Source organism: Ostrea edulis, chromosome 4 (assembly GCF_947568905.1).
Source record: "Ostrea edulis chromosome 4, xbOstEdul1.1, whole genome shotgun sequence".
Lineage (NCBI taxonomy): Eukaryota > Metazoa > Mollusca > Bivalvia > Ostreida > Ostreidae > Ostrea > Ostrea edulis.
In genome coordinates, this window is record NC_079167.1 from 89140893 (window position 1) to 89168278 (window position 27386).

Here is a 27386-nt window from a genome sequence, read left to right on the forward strand (position 1 = left end):
TCCCATGGGTAGTCCATATGTATGATATGGTGACTGTAGGTGGAAAGGATAACGCTTTAGAGCCCGGAAACCATATTGCTACTTCAATGTCCAGTGCGCGTGACCTTTGACCCCAAAATCGATAGGGATCATCTTCATCCCATGGGTAGTCCATATATATGATATGGTGACTGTAGGTGGAAAGGATAACGCTTTAGAGCCCGGAAACCATATTGCTACTTCAATGTCCAGTGTGCTTGACCTTTGACCTTTTGACCCCAAAATCGATAGGGAACATCTTCATCCCATGGGTAGTCCATATGTTTGATATGGTGACTAGGTGGAAAGGATAACACTTTAGAGCCCGGAAACCATATTGCTACTTCGATGTCCAGTGTGCTTGACCTTTGACCTTTTGACCCCAAAATCGATAGGGAACATCTTCATCCCATGGGTAGTCCATATATATGATATGGTGACGGTAGGTGGAAAGGATAATGCTTTAGAGCCCGGAAACCATTGCATCTACAGACGGACAGACGGACAACCCGATTCCAGTATACCCCCCCACAACTTGTTGCGGGGGGTATAAAGAGGCATCCTTGCTCATCATTACCATGCTATTAGTTTGTCTACTTAATACCCAGAGAAGAAGATTTTCAAAGAATTTCTACACTTTCACTATATGACCAATAGAGCCCCACCCTAACACAAGAACCCCTGCCCCAGGGGCCATGAATTTCACAATTTTGGTAGAGGGCTCAACGCTCATTATAATTATGCCCACAGTTTGGCTTCTTGATGTCCAGGAGTAAAGAAGAAGATTTTTTAAAATTACACTCATTTTGATGGTTTTTGCCCCACCCCTCAGGCCCCAGGGGGGGGGGGGGGGGGGGGCAGGGACCACGAATTTCACAATTTTTGTTCCCCTCCACCCACAGATGCTATATGCCAAAATTGGTTGAAATTGGTTCAGGGGTTTCAGAGAAGAAGCTGAAAATGTTCAAATGTTAACGCACGACGACGGACAAAAACAGATAGCAATAGGTCACCTGAATGAATTCAGGTGACCTAAAAATAGGTCAGTAATACCACAGGTACTGGTAATATTGTCTGTAATAATGATTAGTAGAGGTCTATACCAAACCACCCCCCTAATAAAAACCGGGTGGTATTGTATATACCCATACTATTATTATTACAAAATTACCAGTTCCTGTGGTATTATATCTGATCTTCATGTGTAAATTCATACACACTCTAGAGAAGGTCAAAATCTTTTCAAAGGCATTTTTTTCTTCCAGCGTGAAGGATTGATTCCCGTTAGAGGAAAATTTGCTGTTTTAGATTGATTGGTCTATGATGAATTTTATTTATTATGATCAATTATTAAAAAAATTTCAATGAGTTGTTTTCAGGGAAATTGAAATCTTTGAATGTTAAACTGTGTATATTTACTACTTAAAATGTTAATATTTGTGTATTTTCAACAGAGGTTTTCATCTGAGGCAACCAATGACCATGCAGCCCAGAACAGAGGTAACCACGAGTCTGTGGGTGAAGTCGGAACCGTTCAGTTATGGTGCTTTTCCTATTGCTCCTCATCCAAGACTGGCATACAATAATGTGAAAAAGATTGTGATATATGCAAAAAACAAAGGGACCTCTGGTTTCCCTAAGATAAACTATTCAGTGTGGAGACATATTGCCTGCAATAAGTTACACTTATCAGAGGACCTTGCATGGATGTATTTTTCAACTTGTCATCTCTTAAGTGAGGACTTGTCAGCCATTGAAAGAGTGGAGTGGGACCATCGATTTTCAGAATGCTCACATCAGTCAGAAGTGGATGAACTCCGTTCACAAGTTTCTGTTGGCACGCTTAAATTTGTCTTGTATTTGTATGTACAGCAACTTCATAAAGTTTCACTGAAAGCTTCATTGGTAGCGGGAGATGAATGGCCAAGTTTGAAGAATTCTCAAGATCTGGAGAGCTCTGGAAGGAGTACACCAAGAGGAAACAAAACTTTGGATGACCACAGCCATATGTTATTCATTCAGCACAACATTCAGGAAATTTTGGAACTGCTTGTGGAACCAGAAAATTACAGCCAAACTCACCCAGGAGAGTCCGCACTGACTGTAGAGGCGGTGGAGGCCATGGGGTTCCTTATTGCAGGCTCTGTGGACAAATGTCGCTCTTTAGTCCCTTTACACGACATTGCTATCTTACAGACTGTTCAACACAAGAGTGGTTTTTCCAAAATTACAAGGACTTTTAATTTACGTAAATTAAGCACATGGCTGAAAGACTGTATGGTCCAAAATCCCTTTGGAATATCATCCTGCATTGCAAATGGGCGTCGCCTGTCATGGCCAATGGCTGGAGAGGATAAAGAGGCGATGGCAGAGTCGACAACAAAGAGAGGCAAAATAGCAACCAATGCACACGTTGTTCCCAAAGAGCAAGCAAGAGGAAACAAAATTATCATTATGAGTCAAGTCAGCAAGCAAACGATTGCAAGGAGTTCAGGTACCATTGATGGAAGCAGCGTGAAAATTCACAGAAGCCATTATTCCTACCTGTACCTCTTATCCCCTCTCAGGTCTGTTACCATTGAGAAATGTCGTAACACTACCATTGTGCTGGGACCAATTGAAATTGCTTTGTACATCAGTCACTGTGAGAACCTGACTGTGATTTCTGTGGCTCGGAATGTGATGATTAGTGGAAGTACCTCATGCACGTTGCATCTCCTCACTCCTAATCGACCGGTGATTCTGGGTGGGAATGACTCCATTCTACTAGCACCCTATCACACATTCTATGGAACCTTGGAAGAGCAGATGTCTAAAAGTGGGATAGGAGTCAATAGGAATCTATGGGATCAGCCTCTCTGTATTGGTCCTGACCACAAGGACACTGCCCCTATCTGGGAAACACTGTCTACACAAGATTTCTTTACCTTCAATATTCCTTTTGAAGTGGCGGGAAGGACACAGAGTATTCCCATGCCCTTGCCACCTAAGTATCAAAAAGCCATAAGTCAACGTCAGAAGCATATAGATTCTTGGCAGAAAACTGTGAAAGAATCGGGACTGTCCAAAGAACAGAGGAAAGAATTTCAAAAGCTTGTGGAATCTCGTTTTCATGTGTGGCTTTCAGAAACCGGTCACAAACGTGAACTAGATAGTCTTGTAGTACCTTTACAAAATCAAACTCTAAAAAAGTAATCTAGATTAGCTATCAGTAGGTGTTTTTAATAGACAGGAATTGCCTCATGCAATGAATGGGTAATTGAATGATTGATTTTAGCTAAGAAATGTAGATTTAGAGTGCTACAATTAAGAATAATGCAAGAATGGAAGATGTCTGATGTATGTAACCTCTAATTTCAATTGAAATTTCAAGTGCCACCATGCAGTATTGCCTGATTAATATTTAAAATAAAAATATGTGATCAACTTTATCAATTCCCACACTGCTTTGAATTTTATCTTTTAAAACTGTGCAAGCAAATATGAATGAATGTTCAGTGCATGTTAATTAATTGATAGAATTATGTGAGTATAGTGAGGAAGTCTCTATACTGTCTGAGTGTCACAGGCATATTAATGTAATATATAAAGGAAAGGAGGGGATTTTTGGGTACTAGAAACAATGTATGTACGTGAAACCTGATAGAATAGCAATTGCAAAAAAGACTATTACGGTCACTTTATAATGTACAAGAATCTATTTTTAAAAGCATGGCAATGTGAACAGTTGGTGTTATCAGAGACATATATATGACATAAAAATGCATAAAACCTTGAAGCAAAGGCATAATAATGTGAACAAATACAAAGGTATTCTCTTTAGAGAAGTCGAGAGGCTATACCTCGTCTTCTCTAGAGAGAATAATACAAAGGGTGTAGCAAGTTGTAATCATGTGAAGTAATGGCATGATTATGTGAAACAAAGGTGTAATTCATAAGAACGTGAAACAAAGGTGTAATAATGTGAAGCAAAGTATAACAATATGAACCCACGGCATAATAACGTGAATCAATTGGTGTAAATATTAATAAAGGTGTAATAATGTGAAACGAATGTGTAATTTACGTGAAACAAAGGCATAATTTGAAATAAAGCATATATCGTAAAGTGAAACAAATGTATAATAATGTGAACCAAAGGCATATACTATTACGATAGCGTGAAACAAAGACAACAATGTAAAACAAGTGTAATAATGTGAAACAAAGCTGTGATAACGTGAAGCCTCAGATGTCGGGGGTCCTGAGTCCACTCGTGGCTGTGCCATGGCCAGGATGGACTCAGGACCCCTGATGTGAGGATAGTGAAGCAAAGGCATAATTATAATGTGAATCAAAGGCGTAATAACTTGAAACAAAGGTGTATAATGAAGGGTGTATTGATCTGAAACAAAGGGGAAAAAGTAAAGATAACTAACGGTGATCAATGTCATGACTCCTGCATATGTATAAGGAATAGAAAATTAAGAGTTGGGCAGACATACCAGAGCCAAGGGTAAGTAAGCATCCCATGTCGACCGGTCACACCCGCGCCGTGAGCCCCATATCTTGATAAACGGAGTGATCTGTAGTGTAAAGAACAGCCTAACAATTCGTATGCAACACGTCAGACAGCATTTGACCCAATGACAAGTTGTATTAACAAACTAGATCGTTTTAACAACCTTATAGAATTTGCGAAGTGCTGACCTTCAACGAGATTGTTGAATTCCTTATAAGTAATGTAACATCAACTTGTTTGTCAGTAGCCTGCTGTGAATTAAAAACTAATCAGATCCAGAACAAACCAGTAAATGAAATCCCCAGAGAAAGATGTATATATGTGAGGTATAATTATTAAATTTTCAAACTTTTTATTCAAAATTTAGTTGAAACACAAATCGAAATCGGGGTGAGATTGATAGGGAATCCACACATTTCAGAAAAATCCCTCCCCCCCCCAAAAAAAAAAAATCCGGGGGGGGGGGGGTAGTATCCATACTTCAGATGTCTGTGGATCGAGCGGGTGTCATTGTTAGCATCTTTATGTATAAGAAGGAACATGCTTGTAAATGTTTTCTATGCCTCATATCCATTTAACATGTATACATACTCATATCACTATACTCTGGAGTTCCGGACCCCCCACCCCCCACCCCCCTCCAGGGGTTTGAAGTTTGTTGTGTGCGAGTAGTTATATTGCTTCCATGTCTTCGTTCTATCTCCTTACCGGTCGTACTATTTACATAATAAATAATTAGATATATTTCCCGAGGTTTTGCATCCTTTACTTGAACCTATAAAAGACAGAAACATTTTATTCAGTTTAATATTATATAGGCTAGTATATATCTTATGCATTCATAATAATGCATTTATTCATATGTGTGCTACATATGTCATCTTCAGATCATTAAGACTTTGTAACGAATTTGTCCGTCAGAAAAAATTCAGTCCCGTATTTGCGTTATTTTGAAAAACAACGAAAATTGCTTTTTAAAAAAAGGGGGGGGGGGTCCTTGGTAGGGATATGCAGCTAGGATACGCTCCGCAGCCCTGTTCTCATGTTACATAATGACATTGTATAATTTATGTAATGTTATATATGGTCTTACATGTACATGTATCCATACGATGTGTTACATTTAAATTACCGATGCTAATTTGATAGGATATGTCTGCACACGAAGTAGTTAGCAGTACTTTCTATCTATCTAGAACTCAAAGGTTGTGAATATTAAAAGCTCTTTTAAATTATACCTCTAACTGGCGTCACTACTCCTTTATCAAATTAAGATTTATTACAGTTTATCGTAAATGGTATTAGCTATATCACTTTGGGAATGAAAATTTGATAAAACTTAAAAGATACTTTGCGGTACTTATTTTTACATGGAAAAAGTACAGTTATAAAAGCTAAATTAAAGAAAAGAGAGAAAAGCCCGGATTTCAATCAAATACTAAAAGTAAATATCTTGTCAAGGTAATAGCGTATTGTGAATTTTGTGATAATAGTTTTTTTTCTACAAGAAGGTCCTATACTGGGCTAAATTTATTACGCGTAAGTTTGAAAAAAAAATATTTTCATTCTAATAGTCTGTTTTATATATGACAAAACATTTGCACAATACTTCATAGAAAAGTACAGCTGTAGTGATAAATCTAGGGGGAAATTCTCCAAAAACCTCTAATCGCAACAAGGTACGATATAGCTTGATCGTTGCAACAAAACGAAAGCGAAAGTGCTAAACACGTTCTAAAGAAACAGAAGTCTGGGAAGTTGTAAAACTACTAGTAGTAGTACTTTACAGTAAATTAGTTTCGTTTAAATGGAAGCTGACGAAAAAGTCTTGTCAGACGTGCATTTAGCAAGTGAAAATGTGTATGTGGAAGGTCATGATTACGCGGGTATGTTGATATAATACAGAAAGAAAACATTTTTATGGATTGAAACTGTCACTGGAGAATTCTCATTCTGGTGGCAGTGGTGCTTGTTCAAATTGAAAAGTTTTACATTTCAGTAAATTGTTGCAAAGATCATTTATGAAAAATGTTGACATATTTGAACATGGTTACAGCTGTAAGTGTTTGATAACCACTCAACCCACTTTCATATCCCATACCCCCCACCCCCCTCCGATACTAATGTTAGGATAATTCATAACTTTTATTAGAACCATTTATTTTTTTTTATCATATTCTTAATCACAATTCAGCTGCTATAAAAGCCCACTGAGCTCATTATCGTATAGGGAAAAGAAAGTTTTTGTGTCATAATGTGAAACTTGCATGATAAAGTGAAACCTTTTACAGGTTGGGAACACTTCCCCTATAGCGAGATATTCTCGCTAAAACGCGATTATCCCTCTCTAGCGAGAGCAAATATATCCCATACAACTGAGAAAAACACCCATGGAGTACATCTCTTCGTGTTTCATGTGAAAAGAAAAAAAAGTACTAAAATGTCTGATACTTCTGCAAATATATTAATCAAAATAAAAACACTCATGATGCGTATTGGATTTCAGACAGCTTCCCTCTTACGCAGCAACTTTGATATGAAATTTCTTGACTATGTTGTCAATTTCATAGAATCAATTCGCATCATGTTGAGTGCGTGTCGCACTTATTCTGCGTTGCACGGGATTTGCCATTATTTTCAATAAAGACGCCAAACCACCTGTTGATTGTAATGTTTATTTCTCGCTAAAGAGGGATAATCGTGTTTTAGCGAGAATATCTTGCTATAGGGGAAGTGTTCCCAATCTGTTTTATGTGAAATTTTAGACAAAGTGTTCTGTTTAAACATCTGATAACTAGTCAGTGTGCCATTGTGATTAGAATTTTGTGTGAATTCTAAAGAGGTCATGCAGACGAAGAAAAGAAAATTAGGGAATAAATTCAAATTGATTGATATGAATGTATTAAAAGTTAGTTTAAAATCTGATCTGAAATGCATATGGCATTGCTTTAAAAAAAAGAAGATATGGATGAATGAATCCTCAGAGACAGTGCTGCATGCACTTATGAAGAAAGAACTAGAAATCTTGATGCTATCTTCCATCGATCGTTAAACGAAATATTGAGTTTTTGCTTAGTGATTTGAAAGTTTTGCATTCCATTATTATGCAAAAGTTTTGCATATTTCTGATAAAGTTTCATGTTATCATTAGCTGCAATAATGTAGCCCTCTCTGATTTTTTTTAATTCTGATATTTTTGGGGGCCCTCCCAAAAAATAAAAATGGAGAGGGCTACATTACTGCAACTATGTTATCATATATGCAAAGGTTAGGCATTATTATGTAAAACTTTTTAAACGTATTGTGCTAAAGTTATATGTTGTAATGAAGAAGTGTTGCATTATTATATGAAACATATTTTTTCCCCCAATCAGGGCCACCACTCCCCTCAAAGTTAAACTGAATATCAGACCCCATTCCCAATGACAAAGAGTCACCCATGTTCCCAATTTTAATAAACAAAATTTCCCAAATGCATATTTTATATTGTACAATTAAACTGGCAGAGGAAAAAAATTGGTAAATAGATTCATGAACTGATTACAGAGTAGATATAAATGAAAATATGGTTGTTTTGTTATTTTTGTGTTTTAAACTTTATTTGGGTAGAAAAAACAGTATAAACTCAATTTTCCCAATTTATCAAAAATTTCGAAGGTACTTCCCTTGCATACTTAATAATTGTAAACAATTGTTGAACTTTGACTACAGAGTATGAAATATTGCTGCTTATATAAAATATGAGAGAAAAATAACACATGAACTTTAATTGGTGGTGGAGGGTGTTACATGGTCCAGTGATCGGGTGGAGGGTATTACATGGTCCAGTTATCATGATTTGCATTATGATGTACATGTAGTTGCAGAACAATTTAAGCAAGCAGCATCTTCATAATCCAAGTGTCCGATTTGCCTATTTTTATCTACTATGAGAGTAAGCGAATCGGACACATTGCTTAATAAGATCGATGGTAACTATAGACAATTTCATGATTATTGTCTTGGCTATGGTTCTACACTCTGCAGTTCTGTGTTTGATTTTACATAATAATAATAATTTAGCTGTTCCAAGCAAAACGGACCCTAAAGTAATGTAGTGTAAGTATGAACTACATAGAACAATCCCTCAAAGTACTAGAGCAATGTTGATTGTCATTAAGATGTCACAGTCAATCAGAGATGACAACCAACTCGTGATTGGTAATCATGACATCTCGTGATTGGTAATCATGACAACTCGTGATTGGTAATCGTGACAACTCGTGATCGGTAATCATGACAACTCGTGATTGGTAATCGTGACATCTTTCTTTACAAATACATAACATCGTATTTTTTTCATTACTGGTATGACTTTTTAAAACGTTGAATAAGATAAGGGTCTTTTTTGCTAGGAATGGATATATAGTAATACATATCTTTTGAAATTTCATAGTGAGTAGGTTTTGGTTCACATTGTTACCTAATGGATCAGATGATACGATCGATACAAGGAGTGAGGAAACTCACAGAGATGGGGAGACAGATCCTGATGGTGATCTGGTACTGACAAGGAGAGCAGACGGCCAACAGGAAGAGTGGAATGTCCTAACAATAGGTATCAAAGCATTACGCAACATCCATACAATGTGTGTTTATTTGTTATCCTTAATACAGGTGACACTCATTTCTAGGAACACTCTAGTCATCACATGTACGAGCTTTGTACTATCTGTGGTTTATCTTCTTCCAAAAATTAGAGACTTTCTAATGATAAGTGGTTGCCAACCTATATTTGTTATGATTATTTTTATTCATCTTTATCTTCTTCTTTTTTTAGCACACTTTTTGGCAACTGAGCTGAAAGATGTTGGAAAACAGGTAGGGTAAATCTTGAGTTCAGAATAATATTTTTTAGCGAAAGACACTAAATATGAAGGCTTAACTGCATACTGGGATGTTTTCAACCAGATGTGATACAAACCATCCTTTTATTAGGGGATTCATGTTTGCTCAAATGAAGGATTATTATATATGTACCTTGCAATGAGAGAAGACTAAGAAAATAAACAAAATGAGTGGGGTCATTTAAAACATCTTCAAATCCTACACAAAGAATGGACTTTGTGAAAGCAATAAAGCAAGCATTGATTGTGGATTAAAGTCTGTTGAAACTATAACCTCAGGAGCCATGATTTTGACTTTGTTGGGAATGTCTGTTTTATAGTTGTGGTGTGGGTCTCTTCTTCTGGCTGACTATCTGATACACATCCAAGGCGAGCTGAACAATAAAACTGTGGTAGAGCTCGGAGCAGGGACTGCTCTAGCTAGCATTGTAGCCTCATTTTTTGCAAAGAGTGTTCTTTGTACAGGTAGGAATTTTGAAATTGGATCTAGCAAGTGAAAAAATATCAGGGATTTATCAGCCTATTTTGGGAAACGCCATTTTTTCAAAAATGGGAAAATTTAATCGACAATTTGCTGAAATTGGGAAAAATAACAAAATCATATTTATACTTGTTTTTATATATATTTCAGATTATTCCAACATAACCTTTAATTTTCACAGAAACACAACACAGTGTTAACATGGTCAGACTGCATAAGCAAATTCTAATAATACTGTCCAAAGATATGTGTTTACAAGTCTATTAATGCATGGAGTGCAAATAATATTCATCGAGGAAAAGCCTCTCTCTACAGAGACGGTAGAGACATGAACAATGCAAATAAGTTCCAGGAAACAGAATGCACGATTTGCGATTAAAAAACAACACAATTTTTTCAAAATTTTATTTTTGGGAATTTTTACCCGCAAACTGGGAAAATTTGAGCCTATTTTCGATTGGGAATGGGGCCGAATATCGGCCCCTGAGAAGGTACTGATAAATCCCTGAATATATAGATATTTTACATCAGAATGTTAAAATTATGTTCATAGACACAGATTAATTTGAAATGTAGTGCTGCTATTTGATCAAATGTACTTTTGTAATTAATCACCACTCTCTGCTGCCAAGCATCCTCATATGTATATTACAGTGACAAATTTGACCTTGACCTTCAGATCACCCAGTGTGAAGTCTTGTTTAGTTCAAAAGTAGTTCATTGTGTCGTAATACAAAAGTTATGTATGTCCAAGGTTAAAGTTACAGAGAGACAATGTGTCGTAATGCAAAAGTTATGTCCAAGGTTAAAGTTACAGAGAGACAATGTGTCGTAATGCAAAAGTTATGTCCAAGGTTAAAGTTACAGAGAGACAATGTGTCGTAATGCAAAAGTTATGTCCAAGGTTAAAGTTACAGAGAGACAATGTGTCGTAATGCAAAAGTTATGTCCAAGGTTAAAGTTACAGAGAGACAATGTGTCATAATGCAAAAGAAGACCAGAAGTACACTGAAAATGTTCTGCCCCCAACCTTTAATCTTGGTGACATAGCAAAATGTTGACAAGTGCATAACCACAAAAGAATTGTTGATTCTTGCAGGGTAATATGATTTTTAAACACTTACACATGTATGTCATGTCAACTACATGTATCTAGATTCCCAGTTACTGCAAAAAGATAATTATTTCATATATTCTGTGAAACCATATATTTCATATTCTGTGAAACCACATATTTACAGAGGGGTATAGAATACAGGTTCCTGGGGTCTTGATTTAATGGACGGGAAACGCGTTGAGGTGTATTCTTTCTTTGTTATAACTCAGCTTTACATTTCATGGAGGTCTGATTTCGTAAGTAGTTTGCAGCAGGATCCAAACTATTATTCATTAGGTACAAAAGAAAAGCCATGGTATCATGACATATCACACAAAAGGATTTTTACTGTCACCGGTGAAATTTAATGGTATTTAGGGATTACTTTGTTGATCGTCTGTCTGTCTGCTGTGACCGTTTTATCAGAGCATGCTTAATACTGGAGTTGTGTAAATGTATATATATAGGACTGCGTTACATCAGTTTGTAAGATAAAAATAGAACTTACATATTTAGCATATTCCTTATGCAGGAGCTACTCTCTCTCTCCCTCTCTCTCCCCCTCTCTCTCTCCCCCCTCTCTCTATCTCTCTCTCTCTCTCTCTCTCTCTCTCTCTCTCTCTCTCTCTCTCTCTCTCTCTCTCTCTCTGCACATCGTTTTATAATATATATACCATGATTTCCTTAGAACTCTGTAGTTTGATGATTTTACTACAGTTCTTAATACTCTTCATAATTTTTCAGATATAGGAGAAGATGTGTTACGACTTGCTGAACATAACTTGGACCAGAACTGGAACTGCCTACTTCTGTTGAAGGAGAAGAATTACTGTGTTTGTGAACTTGACTGGACGTCATCAGGCCTCGTTGCTGGTAACTCTCGAGTATACAATTTCTGTGGAATTTCTTGTGACTCTTTTCCTTTCATTAAAAATAGATTTTCCAAGCAGGACACAGGAACATAAATTTGTGGATCAGTTAATACATGCACTGGCTGTTTCTATTAATAATTTATTGGGTTTGTAAATAAGAGAGCATACATATTACTGCTCTGACCAAATTTGAATTGCCATGAATGATGTTTCCACAGAAAAAGAATATATGCATAATGTTTTATTTATCATTTATGAAAAAAGAATCCAATATTTACATTTTATTATGATTTTCTTTAAAAAAAAAAAAAATGTCAGCATAATTAAAAGATTTTGTAAATACAAAGTGATATCAGAAAGTGATATAAGAAAAATATATAGATGGTAAATGCTCTCCTGGCTGTTAAAGCATTCATGTTGACTTTGAGTTGCATGAATATAGCAATTAAGATATCAAAGATAATGGGATTAATATTGAAAGCTATGGTCCATCAGTGTGCACGTATATACATACAATCATTAAATGCCCTAACAGATATTTAATTACTTTCTATGTACACTTTGTAGCAGTTTTAACACAGCAACTGAAAATTTAAAAGATGTGTTCTTGACCTGTAGTACTCATATTACTTTGACCTTGGCCTTTCAATTTATCAAATACGAAGTCACCACCTTGTGTAGTTTAAAAGTTATGACCAAGATTAAAGTTGTGAACAAGGAGACGGACAGGCCAAACACAATATGACTCATGATTTTCGATCTCAGGGTCATTAAAATAAGCTACCCATACTTTATTGAAGTATACATGTGGATATTTATATGAATATACCCACTCGATATGATGCTTTTAGGGCCCAATTTAAAACATTACTGAACTTTTGTTTTCTCTGTTCCCACATACCACTAAAAAAAGAATCATTGTGAAGTCTATTATGAAAATTATTAAAGTCAAAAACGAAAATTATTAAAGTTAAAAACTACCTTATTTACAGTAACTGACCCATAGGTCAAAATGGTGGGGTGCAAAAGGGAAATGATAAATATTCTAATTTAGGTTTTCATGATCTTTTTCACTTGAATTGAACAGTTATACTTTCCATAATTAAATGCTTTCTGAAAAAGTTTAAAATGAAATTTTAGACTGTGGCAAGTATACCCAGAGAAAGGAGGACATTGACCAAATAAAAGATGCACAGATATTCATAGCAGGTGATGGTAAGGTATATTAATAAAATGGAGTAATTTTTTATATCATCAATAGATTAACTTGTATAGAATTTTCTGTCTCTCCTACGCGGTAATCTAGAGGTAGAGCATTCTCCCCGCATGCGGAAGGTCGGGATTTGAATCCCAGCCGTGACAAACTTAAGTCGTTAAAACAGGTAGTGACAGTTCCATCGCCCATGTCACAGTAGGTGTGTCATGCTAAAGAACCCTCACTGCTCAATGGCCGTAAGCGCTGAGCATAGACATATAAATTCGAAGCCCTTCACTGATCTTGGTGACATCTCCATATGAGTGAAAAATTCTCGAGAGGGACGTTAAGCTAGATAAAATTGATCAATCTGTCTCTCCTTTCAGTAATCATACTAGATTTATTTTCTATTTTATGATTACTAGATTTATTTTCTATTTTATGATTACTAGATTTATTTTCTATTTCATTGTTATTACCATTTTTTTCAGTTATATATGATGATAAACTGACATCAGCATTTTTTAACACGATATACAGCATCATGTTGAATCCACCATCCAAGTCATTGTACATTAGCCTGGAGAAAAGGTAATGCTTGTTTTTATTAGTTCAGTTCAGTAGTCATTCCTTTCGTCTGTTGGATTTAAGATACGCGTCTTTATACCTCACCTTTAGGTTAATCATTCTGTTTGTTTTCGTTTTTTTCTCTTCATGGAGTACATTGTTTTTTGACTTAACACACACGAAAATATGGTTCGTTGTAATTCATGAATGCTTATATTGCAATTTTTTAAAAGGAAATATTCCTCCTCATACCATTTGCTTGATGTTGTGTACAGGGTATTTTTTTTAAACAGCAAAATGCAATGCATTTGCAAGATGTCAATTGCAAACAAACTCAAAACTCCAGTCTTCCATTTTCCAGAGTCTAAGGCCCAAAGCTCAACATGATATATTGATTGTGCTCACTTAAATTCATCCCATGAACATCTTCCTTTCATTAATTTGAATGTAGTTTTGAATTTTATTTACCAATACTGTTCAGGGTTTGACACTAAGGCACGTCCGACCGACCGAGTCTACTAAATGATAGGTCCGGTCGGGTAAAATGTCGATTCACTAGTCCGACTGGTCGTGTTGAACAAATAAACAAGAAACTTTATTTTAAACCATAAGATATCTTATTTTTAACTTAAAAAAATAACTGTAAAGAGTTTGCGAGCAATTTTGAACCGCGTGATGACAAAATCTCTATTTTTAGTTTTAATCTATAAGTCGCTGTCGGAAGTGATATTTTACGACATTTACTCTTTGTTAATGGGTGTAAAGTTATATTTCGGATAAATAGATATAAACTGTTTTATTTTCATTTGAATAAAAACAAAACAGTTTATTTTAATTGAATATAAGAACGTGTCTATCAAATGAATAAATTAAATCGTAAATAGCCATTTGTCGTTGTTGACACATGTGCGGGAATGTGTCGACTTCTCGTCCTCAAGGAAGGATGTTCCGTGAGAAAAAAAAAAGAGGAGTAGATTGGGAAGAAACAAAGCAGGGCTTATGAAAAAGAAATTTTGAAAAAGATGTTGAGGTCATTTTATTCTAACAAAAGACTAAAGAATTTCTGTGCCGAGTAGAATTTAAAGAATGCGTTTGAAATTAAAAGCATCACATTGAATGACGAGACTAAAGATGTTTTTGAGACAATTAAGTACGTTATAGTTTAAACTTAATGTTTGTCATTTGAATTAAGTACTTAAATATGGAGAAACCATCAGGGTTTCTTTTCTCAGGAAAGTTGGTCAGGGCTAGTGGATGTAAGGTCAGGTCTAGTAAAAATCATTTGAAGTAGCCCGACTGGTCTAGTGCTCAAGAAAGTAAATGTCAAACCCTGCTGTTGATTCCAATTATCACTAGCATGTGAAAGTTATATGTTAATTTGTGAGAAGTGTCGCTTGCAAAATCAAGTGTTGCTCTCATTTATTTATCCCTAGACTTTGGAAATTCAAGTCATGTGTTAGCATGTGATTTTACATTCTCAGAAATTGACACTGAAGGAAGAATTTGCCAAAGTATTAAATGCTCATGTACTAGCATATAATACCCAGCAACTTTCACAGCTAAGTAGACCAAACTTAAAAAATATAGTCTGTTGATTGGTTTCAGGTACATTTTCACATTAGAAGATAGGGATGTAGTGGCCCCAGCCTATGACTATTTTCGTGAATGTCTGGAGGCCCTGATAAAGAGTACTAGTGACACCGGAGCTCAGTTTCACCATCAGGAAATACCAGTCACCTTCCCACAGTTCTTCACTTACAACAGAACCAAGGAAATGGTCAGTTTGATTGATTGATTGTATATTGTTTAACATCCCTTTTGAGAATATTTCGCTCATATGGAGTCTCCTTTCCCTAATCTTAAGGGAAAGGAGACTCAGCTGGTATGGCCATGTTGTTAGATCCAGCAGTGCAGTCAAGTGCGCTCTAAACATACAAGTTCCTGGGAGACGTAGAGTTGGTCGGCCAAAGCTATCATGGAGAGAGCTGACGGAGAAAGATCGTAGAGAATGGAAGCTCTCTACTGCCGACCCTCAATGGGGGGGGGGGGGGGGGGGGGGGGGGGGGGGGGGGGGGGATTTACCCTGTATAAATACAGTATGATGCCATTCTAACTCCATGATTTATTTTTGACAAAAAAAAAACCAAATTCTTTCATGGGTAAATATTTTCTATTCTACCAGAGATTGCAAAGAAATGCCGAGGTCATTATTCTACGATATACCATCATTCATATTAACTGATTATGAGAAAATTGATACACATCTTGTTTGCACCTTGAGTTTTGCTAATACAAAAATAAAGTTGATGACTGATAATTCAATTTTATAATCATAAAAATCAATCAATATATGTTGTAAAACAAATTTATAAATGACAGAAGATCATTTGTCATTCAGTACAAACCAATCGTCTGCATTCCCAGAGCGGTGCACATGTAAACATGGCGGTGCACAGACGAGTTTTTCTTGTAATCCGTAAAATATATTTAGAATACTCCTACCATTTTGACCTTTGTCTGCAAAAAACAATTTAGGCCAATTCGGAAACTGCCATGATGTCACAGTGACCTAATTCGTAGCTATATAGGAAAACGATTGGCTATATATTTCTGAGACGAAGTAGAACAGAAGTAAAGTTCTTGTTTTTGTGTATGTTGCAGGATAACCTCCTTGGTCTTGAAATGTTGTTTGAAATATAAAAGCCTCTTTCAAAACATTTGTCGACCTCGGAGATCATTATTTCTGAATCATTATGCAACATAGTTTAGTTTTGTGTTGCTCTCACCCTGATTTAGGTTACGTGTAACGTGTGGATATTTACACGCTTAGAACAAACATAATATTTTGAAACTGGTATTTCATTCTGATCTGATTTCTGTTGTATGTTTGTTTCCTGTATAATATACATATATACACACTTTTTCTGAAGTAAAACTCGCGCTGAAATTGGTAATTTTCTTGTTGTATAAAATTTTTGAGACAGAATTGACATTGTACACACAAAATGCAATCATTATAGCAGAATATTAAGCCATTTGGAAAATCACTCATTTCAGATCAAATACAACTGTCCTTGCTCACACCGATTCAGGTTTTTCCATATTTGTTTGGAGTAGTCATACACAGTTTTCTCTTTTTAACTGTCAATTCATCTACATTGCAGATCTTGTGCAAAATTTACACCACATTTCCTGACAGATGACCACCAAACCAACAAGACTTGGGACAGCCTCGCTGTGTCCAGCCAAGAGCAGGTCAGAGCTAAAATGCCCATTTACAAGGATCACCAGACAAGTTTCCTTCAGTTTCCTCTCGGTGTCTAGCCCAGAGCACGACAGCTACAATGCCCATTTACAAGGATCACCAGACAAGTTTCCTTCAATTTCCTCGCTGTGTCTAGCCCAGAGCACGAAGAAATGTCTAGCCCAGAGCACGGCAGCTACAATGCTCATTTACAAGGATTCACCAGACAAGTTTCCTTCAATTTCCTCGCTGTGTCTAGCCCAGAGCACGAAGAAATGTCTAGCCCAGAGCACGACAGCTACAATGCCCATTTACAAGGATTCACCAGACAAGTTTCCTTCAATTTATCAAGTGTGTCAATCTTTTATTCCAGAGATCAGTCTTCATAGCTGTGCTGATGTCAGACTACTGAGGGAACAGTGTGACTGATACCCTAATAACTCATTTATAACATTTTATTACAGATAGAAAATAATGGCAATTCAAAACACCAATTGGCAGAAAAATGTCAGAGTTATCAATAGGCAATTGATCACAGTGTCTGTACGTGTTGGATTTCAATGAAAGTTTTGTTCACTTTAAGGGGACATGGACATGACTTTTGATTGATTGGACATGGACAGGACTTTTGATTGATTGAAATTGACAGATTATTTGTTAAAACAAGATCCCCTATGAAAAAATGGATTAAAGATATTTTTACACAGAATAATCTTTGTATTTTTACTTAAAATCCGGCTCCCTAAAATGTGTTTGTCATAACCAGGAAATCACGTGCGGAGGCGTGAGAACACTAAGATTTCTAAAAGGTCTGTCAAAAGCATTAAACATGTTAATAATAAAACATTTAAGGGACAAGCACAAATAAGAACAGAAAATTTTCATTGGAAAAGTTTTTTTTCACCAAAGCTTTCAACTGATGGTTTATTCAGGCCACATGTAAACATAAACGGGGTCCCTGTCTTGTTTTGAAAATAAACAAGAGGCCCATGGGCCTAGAATCGCTCTTCTGATACATTGTAGAACAGGCAAAAATTCTCACTAACCAAGATTCATCAATTAACAAAGTTTGATGATGTTAAGTTAAATAGTACCTGAAAATTTAAACGTAACTGTCCAAAAGTAGGTCATGGTGACCTACTTTTGGTCGACACACTGAAGACTCAAGACCCATCAACTGACAAAGTTTGATGATTGTAAGTCAAATAGTATCTGAAATATTCAAATATAGCCATCAAAATCCAAAAATAGGTCAAGGTGACCTACTTTTTGGTCAACAAACTATGCAGACTCAAGATGCATCAACTGACAAAGTTTGATGATCCTAGCTTTCATAATGTCCAAAATATGCATCTAAAATTGAAAATGTGAAATTTGAATGTCTGCAAAATTCAAAAAGTAGGTCACTGTGACCTACTTTTTTTTTATAAATATGTTTCGAGGCCTCTACACGCATCAACTTACAAGGTTTGATGATTCTAAACCTCTTGGTATCTGAAATAACAACCTAAAATGTATTCATAAATGATTAGCCATAAAATTCAGAAAGTAGGTCATGGTGACATATTTTTCACATGACGCAGTTCAAGGTCCCATGATCCATCAACTGACAACTTTTGATGATCATAGGCTCAAAAGTGTCCAAGATATGCATCAAAATCCATTTATTAATAATTACCTGCGAAATTCAAAAAGTAGGTCACCATGACCTACTTTTGAGACAACATGATATTAGGACCTAAGATGCATCAACTGACAAAATTTGATGATCCTAGTCCTTATACTAAGCAAAATATCAAAGTTTTAACAAAACAAAATTTAAGGTCAACTTTGAAGTGACCTTGAGACCACACCCTTTGCTCCAGGATGATGCCTTGAACAATTTTTTATCTACAACCTATCCTCATCCTTATGCATAAGTTTGGTGATAATTTGCCCAGTGGTTCTTGAGAAGATTTTTTAACAACCACTCCTTTTGTTTGCATTTTCCTAATTATCTCCCCTTGTTAAAGGGTCACAACCCTAGTTTTAGTAAAAATGAAAGCCCTTGGGCCAAGGATACCCTGTGACAAATTTGACGACAATTGGCCAAGGGGTTCTCGAGATATAGCCCTTTTCCCAAAAAGTTGACGCACACCGCACACCAGACATATGGCCATATGATTAGCTCTTTGAGCCTTCGGCTCAGAAGAGCTAAAAATTTAGATGTCTCACGTACATCTTTCATCAGCGATCATGTCATCAATTAAATATCTAAATGATTTTTTGTACCAAATTGTTGTCCATACCCCTTTAAGGCTCTCACTGAATAATGGATTTTCTGTCCATTCATACATGTAAGTGTTGTTGCCTTTATACTACTTGGAGAGATTTAATGTCAGGAGTCACTTCATGAATGTCGTACATGTTCCAACACGCTGTTCACAAGAGGTAGTTGTGAAACATGAATGTGTTTAAGTTCAGTTGTAGTAAGGTCAACTTTAGTCAATAAAGTTTTGAATTTGACTTGCAGTGTAATTAAAAACAATCAACATTAATATTTCACCATTGACCTGGATATGACCAACTTTTTTTTCATAAGCCTTTCTCTTTAACAAAAATGAACTCCCTGTCTTGTGCATAAAGGTTTAATTAAAGTTGTAGACAGATCCACAAAATTTTACATGATGTAAACATGCTTCTGATCTTTGATCTAAGGTATAAAAATATATAGTTATAAAAATTACACAAACAATAGTAGTCACAATACTTTCAGTATTGTATACTAAGAACTAATTGTAGCTAGATTGCACATAAAAGAACATGGCATGCATAACCATGTTTAATAGCTATTATAAATGAAAGAACAACATGTGTTTGTGAACACCATGCTCCAGATCATGGATAAATCCTGTCACGAAAAACATCATCTTGATGTAGGAATTAACCTTTACCTGTAATAAACTTTTTGACATTGACCTTTAATTACCAAATTTTTATCTTGGTTATTTAAAAGATACCATACGCACAATGTAAGGTAAATTTTTGTGCATGTAGATAAGAAGTTGGTGATGTTTAAACTAAATAAATTAGTATGGCAGCTTTTAAAATCAGATCGAACAAAGTACTAATGTACTGTACCAAATTTTAAATATGCAAAAATATTAGGTACAAAGCAAGAAAACACGAATACAGTGTACATCACATCATATTACAGTAACAATGAAATAACCTTAAAGTCTAGGGCTCAAATAAGTATATACATGCAGTTTATAGCAACAAGTATATTTACATAGAAACCTTTGGAATGTATTGAGTAGTCTTCCAAAATGAGATGGATTTATTCAATGGTATACATGGTTTCAACATAGCATTACTATTTAATGAATTATGAAATGGATTTCCTGATATACATGAATATGTACAGTTCACATATGTAAAGTCACATACACTCTACAGAAAGACGGACAATCTACAAATTTATTAACTACTCACAGCTTGACATTAGCAATGTGAGGCTTGTCGCCAGTCCAAAGTCCAAATAAAATGTTGTTTTGTACTTGTCTGCAAATGTTTTCAAAATACATGTATATTAATCCATAAAATTTAAAATTGTTGCTTGATAAAAGAAATGAAAGTATTGTGCTATTACATGCACTTGTGAGAGTATTTATAAGATATCTGATATATTGTGTTAATGATGAGTGTAAGGGCTATTCCTGCAAAAACAATAAAGGGAGGGAAGGCACTTTATTTTTAAGACAGCCACCCATACAATTAAATTTTCCTCCGCTACCACCACCCATACAATTAGATTCTCCCCTGCCACCACCACCCATACAAATAAAATTAAGAGTTCAATACTGAAATCACCTGTATAACAAGATTTTCCTTTAAAAGTAAAGTTTAGTTTCAACAAGTTCATATTGGTCTTAATCCTATGTACATGCAACTATTTTCCAGATAAACCAGAATTTGGGGTGATTTACATGAACAAATTACCCAAATTTAAATGAATTTGGACTATATTAATGTGATTAAATATTCAACTGTTGATATTGTAATTTATGATCCAAATTCAAGTTGTAATGTCATTCTAAGCATGTTGATTTTAATAGTTAACAAAGAAGGTTTGATCATACCGCAATTATTACACTACCGTAGTGGCCTAGTGTTTAGCATTTGGTCTTCTAGCAGTGTTGTAGGTTCAAACCTTGGCCGTGACATAGGCCTATGTGTTAAAACAACAGGTTGTACATGTTGGCGTTTCAGACACGTGTGGCACATCACAACGTGCTGAGAAAATTCTGCCATTTTTAAATTTTTTTTAACATGAATGTGGATATTATTATTACCTGGTACCTTGAAAGACCTGACAATAATTGTCGAAGTCATTGGCTGATAAAAATGTGGAAACGTGTTTCGGTGGGCTTATGGTTGCAACTTCTTTCTTAACTCATACATAATTTTCTTCTCGTTTCCTTCCGTGTTCGCTAAAAATATCACTTAATAGATCATATCTGGAGATGGTGTTACTTTTAATCATGTCACTCCAACAGAAAACATTTCGTTTTCATTTGTTCACTTATTATTGTTGTCATTTCTACACAAACTGAAACATTTACTTTGAATAGAGTTATCTGCCCATTTATCAATCTTTTTTCATACATAATGTAGGATGGCTGTTTTTCTTCTTTCTCTTCTTTTATAATAAAAGAAATTTTGCAACATGATAGACTTTGTAATGTCTTCATTTTTATCATAATTCACTAGCACCCATATTTTTTTTTAACCTAGAAGACAACCACCTATACAAATACATTTTGCCAACTCACCATTACCCATACAAATATATTTTCCCAAATCACCACCAACCATCCAAAAAAATATCAACTGCCTCCCCACCCCCATACGTTTTTTGCTGGAATAGCCCTAATGTACAACAAAGTGTATAGTACATGTATATATCATTAATATCACCATCTCTTATCAACAACAACAACAACAACCCCCCCCCCCCCCACACACAAACATTTCTCAAATACTTTAGAAAAATTTCTGGGGGGGGGGGGGGGGGAAGATACTGATAATGTAGAGCCCTGGTTGTACTGTTGAAATGTAAGATAATAATCTACCATTGACTTCAAGATCATGCAGTGTTCATTGATTTTTGAGATTCTCCATTTTAATGACCCATGCCCAATTGCATGGCATCTTATTCGGGGGTAAAGCTGGCATTTCCACAGCCATGGCAACACCCTTATACATTGACCATTTCAGTGGATCTTTCAGACCCAGCATGGTGACCCGAGTGGTTGCTGTGGGAACTGGCAGACCTAACAGAAGTCTACTGTCCTCGGGCCAGCTGGTGACGATTCCGTAAACTGCTGTCCCATTTCCCTGCTTCTTTGTGGTGTACCTTTTAATAGATATTGTAATTCCATTTTCATTCACCTTATCATCTTCCCAAGTCAAGGGTTTCTGATTCGCTCCGCTCTGCTCCACATAAATGTGGAGCGGAGTGGATCAGAAACCCTTGACTTGGGAAGATGTCACCTAATATTCACATACACTTTAGATTTTAATAATTTTGTTTCACATCAAAATCTGGTAAGTGATGGATTTGAAATTTGAACTTGTATAAACTAGACATGCTTTTACCAAAATATTAATTCAATTGTGACACTTGATAAAATACAGTTCATGTTTAGTAACAGTACTCAAAAGTTTGGCACCAAATGGTAAGAATGAACTGTTCACCATTAGCATTAGACATTTCCAGTTATTCGTGTACTACATCAAGTATTTGTCATAAGCTACAAGTAATTTCATTCTCACAAATCATACCAACTTACCAAACTCCGTGAAATGTTATGTTATCTGTGCCTTGAAACCACGGCTGGCTTTCGTAAATGGCTTCCCCGTTGACCTTGAGCCACTGTCCCATCTGTCGGAGTCGCTCCTCGAAAACAGGAATGATAACTCCATCAGCTGTGGGTCCAACATTGATCAGGATGTTTCCCCCATAACTAGAATTAAAAGTGGGCAAATGATAATGAATTGACCAAATCAATACAATTGTAGACCATGTCCTCTGCATGTCAATTACAGTAACTAAAATACTGCGACATCTATTGTATTTCGAGGCCAGTGTAGAATTCTGAACAGGAGTACATAATACACCTATCACAAGTTTAATTAGTGTGTTTTTATTAAGGAGTTTGTTTTCTGTCACACTGATTAGCAAATGTGGCAAAAATACCACAAGTTTTAAAATTTCAGGTTGTATCAGCCATCATCAAACTGGCATATACTCTGTATAATATTTCAAATTCAACAAGTAATTTTCTCAAAAATTCAAGAAAATCAAAATTCTTGCCACATGCACATCTTCAATACTAATACAAACACTCTGTAAAATAAAAATGTCTTAACTTTAAAACTGGAAGGAGATGGGTGGACAAACCATGTACCCTCCATGTCACATTAATTTCAAACAAAGGGGTAAGACTCTTGCAAGAGCGGTTGAAATGGATCAAAACTACCAACATGATATTAAGTGACCCACAAAGAAGATACACAGTAAGTCTCAGCTTCATACGTGACAGAAAGAGAAAACCCTGAAGCGGCAGACATCACTGCACCATAATACGTCCCATCTAATAAATGGACGTAAAGAAACACAGCGAGACAATTAAATTTATGTAAGTTTACCATTACATGGACTGGTATATGAGTCAGTCACAGAGTGAATGTACTCACCTGACAGTCTCCGCTATTTCCGTCAGCAGTTCCTCAATCGTCAGTACATCTTCTATCTGAATTTGACGTCGATGAGTCCAAGCCTTCTTGTCAATAGTCATGCAGTTTTCCCACTTGTGCTTAATGATTTTCCCTGTTGAACAAGTAATGTTCCGATACTTTGATAGTTTAAAAATATTATCAAAATATTTGTCAGTTGTACAACTCTTTTACTAGTAACTGAGACAAAGAAATTGTATGAACATGTAGTGGGATGTATGTTGTATTTACTGAAGTACTCCACTTTAGAAGCATCTTGGTTGTATTCAGATTTCTCTGAATCAGTAAAATTACCTCCCCTTAATGTTACTGTTAACACTATATACACATGTAGGTTGCTTTATATCTTATTTCCTTTAGACCTATTAATGAATTGTTCATAAATAGATGGCATGTCAGTTGCAAAGGGAGGACTTCAAATTATTCATATAAATTATTGGGTATGATTTAATTCTGCCATTTAAAAGAAATATCTACATATTTTACGATGTTGAAATATATTGGTGTAAAGGAAGCGAGTTTTATAGTAGAATACCTGGTTTAAACTTATCCTGACAATTCCAGAAGCTTCCATGTTTACAGTTAGCGTCTTTTCCCCAGCGATCATTGGTCACCACAGTGTCTCTCACTGGACTACAAGACAATGGTGGAGTTCTTCACACTGCACAGACACTTAACATTTCACAATTTTAAATTACACTACACATTATGATAGTGATACCAAAATTAGATACAGATTGCACAAGCTTCAGAATTCCCCATCACTTCAGACAATGAACACTATCTCTTGCATCAAAAAGCACTGTGGTATATGCCACATGTATCTAGGGTATAGATTTTTGATATAGTGTATCTTGAAATATTAACACTGTGGCTCAATGGTCTGTCCACTAATTATCAAAACTACACCGCTATAATACAGTCTTTTGTCACCTGTCATTGAACAACCAGGCCAGGAATTCTGTGGAGTTCCAGTACGAGCTGTTTTCATTCCAGTCTCCATCAGACCACACGACTTCAGGTTTGTAGCGGTTCACCAGTTCATACAGCTCCGGCAATGCTTTGTTCTAAAACACAAAGTGCAGACTTTTATTTTTCTCAACCAATGCAAATTTGACCTAACAACAATTTAAAGCATATGATTTTACTTATTATAGTATTACACCAGATACACAAAATTCATACAATCATCTACACACATGTGCAGTACATACATGAAAAAGCTAACTCTTTAATTCCTATGAACTTTTACAAATGACCAAGAATGAAGGTCCTAACATTGTCCTACATCTTCTCTACTTAGTTTGAGAATACTACCAGTATTTTGTTTCACTTTTCCTGACAGGTTCTATCAATCTTGTTTTATTTACTGCACACACGTTACACCTACCTTAACAAAGTTCTGAGTTGTGTACTCATTACACCTACCCTAACAAAGTTCTGTGTTGTTTACTCATTACACCTACCCTAACAAAGTTCTGTGTTGTGTACCCGTTACAGTTAACCTACCCTAACAAAGTTCTGTGTTGTTTACTCATTACACCTACCCTAACAAAGTTCTGTGTTGTGTACTCGTTACACCTACCCTAACAAAGTTCTGTGTTGTTTACCCGTTACACCTACCCTAACAAAGTTCTGTGTTGTGTACTCGTTACACCTACCCTAACAAAGTTCTGTGTTGTGTACTCGTTACACCTACCCTAACAAAGTTCTGTGTTGTTTACTCATTACACTTACCCTAACAAAGTTCTGTGTTGTGTACTTGTTAACCTACCCTAACAAAGTTCTGTGCTGTTTACTTGTTACACCTACCCTAACAAAGTTCTGTGTTGTTTACCCGTTACACCTACCCTAACAAAGTTCTGTGTTGTTTACCCGTTACACCTACCCTAACAAAGTTCTGTGTTGTGTACTCGTTACACCTACCCTAACAAAGTTCTGTGTTGTGTACTCGTTACACCTACCCTAACAAAGTTCTGTGTTGTGTACTCGTTACACCTACCCTAACAAAGTTCTGTGTTGTTTACTCATTACACTTACCCTAACAAAGTTCTGTGTTGTGTACTTGTTAACCTACCCTAACAAAGTTCTGTGCTGTTTACTTGTTACACCTACCCTAACAAAGTTCTGTGTTGTTTACTCGTTACACCTACCCTAACAAAGTTCTGTGTTGTGTATTTGTTGGCCACATCCTGGAGGTACAGAGGGTTGTAAAACTCAAACAAAGAATGGTACACCCCAAAGTGAAGGTCTGTCCTGTTTCTGATAGAGTCCATCAGGGCACCTGTAAGTGAAACACACAATATAACTATTTCTTACTGCACTAAAATGATTATTTTAAAAAGTTGTACTGATTGAGTAAGACTATAGATGGAGAGTGGGGAATGGCGACTTCCCTTAATTGGACTGAAATTAAAAAGTTTCATCTCTTATGAACAATGCAAAACTTGGTGCTAACCAACTGCATGCTGAGTGGGTAAGCATCTACTCAATTCCCATTACAAAGTTACTACGGTAGGCAATCTTTGATCCACTCACCTACAATGTGCTACACCTAAGTGTGTAGCGATCGTCGGTGAGCGGATCAAAGGATCTAATTTTAATTAGATTGCTATGGTAGGTTATCTTATATTCAAACTATATCATGTATATACAAATAATCCTAATGAGATTATCTGAACTTGGGCAGTCATAGTACCATTATTCAAAGCAACGCTCGACATATCATTAAATCATAATAAACATGGCGTACCAACAAGGTCTCTTTTTGGGCCCACGTCATAAGCATTCCAATTAAAAGAGACGGGGGAGGGCCACATGGTGAAGCCTTCATGATGCTTTGTCACCAACACCACATACCTACAGAAACAGAATAACACCAAGTCATCATCATTAACAAAATACATTGCACAAGTATGTAATGTTTGGGTGTTTTTTTCAAAATTATTTTTTAAAATTAATAATGTACCCCTAGCTATTCTCTTTAGAGAAATGTACCCCACAACTGAACTTGTGGGGACCCGGGTATCATATTCTACATGTTTATTGCTCTTGTGTGGGTTGACAGCACTTTCATTTCTTGACAACTCACAAAGGAATTAGCATTTCCATCTGATACTTTAAATAAAAACATTCTTACATCACAGGCATCAGAAATAAAATAACACACATTCGTTAGTTGTTACAATATATGTTTTTCAATACGATATATAATCAATATCCGAAGTTGCCCAACCCACCCAATGAGAGAGACCCAATCAGTTGTTTTGGCACAAAGGGATGTTATCGGGCAACCAATATTCTCAATATTAGGCTTACTTTGCGCCTGACGCCTTGAAGAGATCAGCCCAGTCGTTAGGATTATAAAACCTAGCATGGAATTCCGGGGCAAAGTCTGCATACGTGAAATCCTCTGCGTAGTTATCCTTCATATATTTCAATATGTCGGGATCTTTTGCCGTTTTCCATTGATACCAAAACCATGCCGACTTTACGGCTGGAACAGAAAACACTCCCCAGTGAAGAAAAATTCCGATCTTCGACTCATCGTACCAGCTTGGTAGAGGTCTGGTGTCTAAGGAACTCCAGTTCGGTTCATATTTAACCGTGTTTACCAAATAAATATGCAGAAATAGCAGGAAGCCAACAACTTTCAGTTTCATAGTTCAGACTTCAGACGGACGAAAGTCATGTGAGATTTGTTTTGATAATCTGGTTCCCCGTTGCATAATCCATGGGGAACTAAT

The 27386-nt window shown here is 36.1% G+C and overlaps 2 protein-coding genes across 3 annotated transcripts; one reads left to right on the forward strand and one right to left on the reverse strand.

Annotated features, from left to right (window-relative positions):
* Nucleotides 1-1596: 1596 nt before the first annotated feature.
* Nucleotides 1597-22113, forward strand: LOC125668317 (TBCC domain-containing protein 1-like). 2 transcript variants are annotated; one of them, XM_048902290.2, is made up of 9 exons: nucleotides 6220-6405; nucleotides 8955-9116; nucleotides 9339-9379; nucleotides 9726-9870; nucleotides 11727-11855; nucleotides 12995-13069; nucleotides 13541-13640; nucleotides 15222-15393; nucleotides 16781-22113. In XM_048902290.2, the coding sequence occupies exons 1-9, from the start codon at nucleotides 6327-6329 to the stop codon at nucleotides 16817-16819; spliced, it is 942 nt and encodes a 313-aa protein (XP_048758247.2). In that variant the 5' UTR covers nucleotides 6220-6326; the 3' UTR covers nucleotides 16820-22113. The 2 variants fall into 2 exon arrangements, with proteins under 2 accessions (XP_056020202.1, XP_048758247.2); XM_056164227.1 differs by lacking the exons at nucleotides 6220-6405; nucleotides 12995-13069 and adding an exon at nucleotides 1597-3160.
* Nucleotides 19472-27386, reverse strand: LOC125668316 (alpha-L-fucosidase-like). The gene is made up of 8 exons (XM_048902289.2): nucleotides 26959-27386; nucleotides 26393-26499; nucleotides 25794-25924; nucleotides 24574-24707; nucleotides 24176-24273; nucleotides 23602-23734; nucleotides 22695-22868; nucleotides 19472-22258 (listed from the first exon to the last, which is right to left on the reverse strand). The coding sequence occupies exons 1-8, from the start codon at nucleotides 27300-27302 to the stop codon at nucleotides 22000-22002; spliced, it is 1380 nt and encodes a 459-aa protein (XP_048758246.1). The 5' UTR covers nucleotides 27303-27386; the 3' UTR covers nucleotides 19472-21999.

Excerpts from the sequence above, each read along its gene's own strand:
- LOC125668317 (XM_056164227.1), top strand. The coding sequence starts at position 1,726 with ATGTATTTTTCAACTTGTCATCTCTTAAGTGAGGACTTGTCAGCCATT. Across the intron at positions 3,161-8,954 it reads TTCAGAAACCGGTCACAAAC|TGAGTAGGTTTTGGTTCACA; the intron begins GTGAACTAGATA and ends GAAATTTCATAG. Across the intron at positions 9,380-9,725 it reads TGAAAGATGTTGGAAAACAG|TTGTGGTGTGGGTCTCTTCT; the intron begins GTAGGGTAAATC and ends TCTGTTTTATAG.
- LOC125668316 (XM_048902289.2), bottom strand. The coding sequence starts at position 27,302 with ATGAAACTGAAAGTTGTTGGCTTCCTGCTATTTCTGCATATTTATTTG. Across the intron at positions 25,925-26,392 it reads CCCAAAAAGAGACCTTGTTG|GTGCCCTGATGGACTCTATC; the intron begins GTACGCCATGTT and ends TTTCACTTACAG. Across the intron at positions 22,259-22,694 it reads ATAACATTTCACGGAGTTTG|GTACACCACAAAGAAGCAGG; the intron begins GTAAGTTGGTAT and ends ATCTATTAAAAG.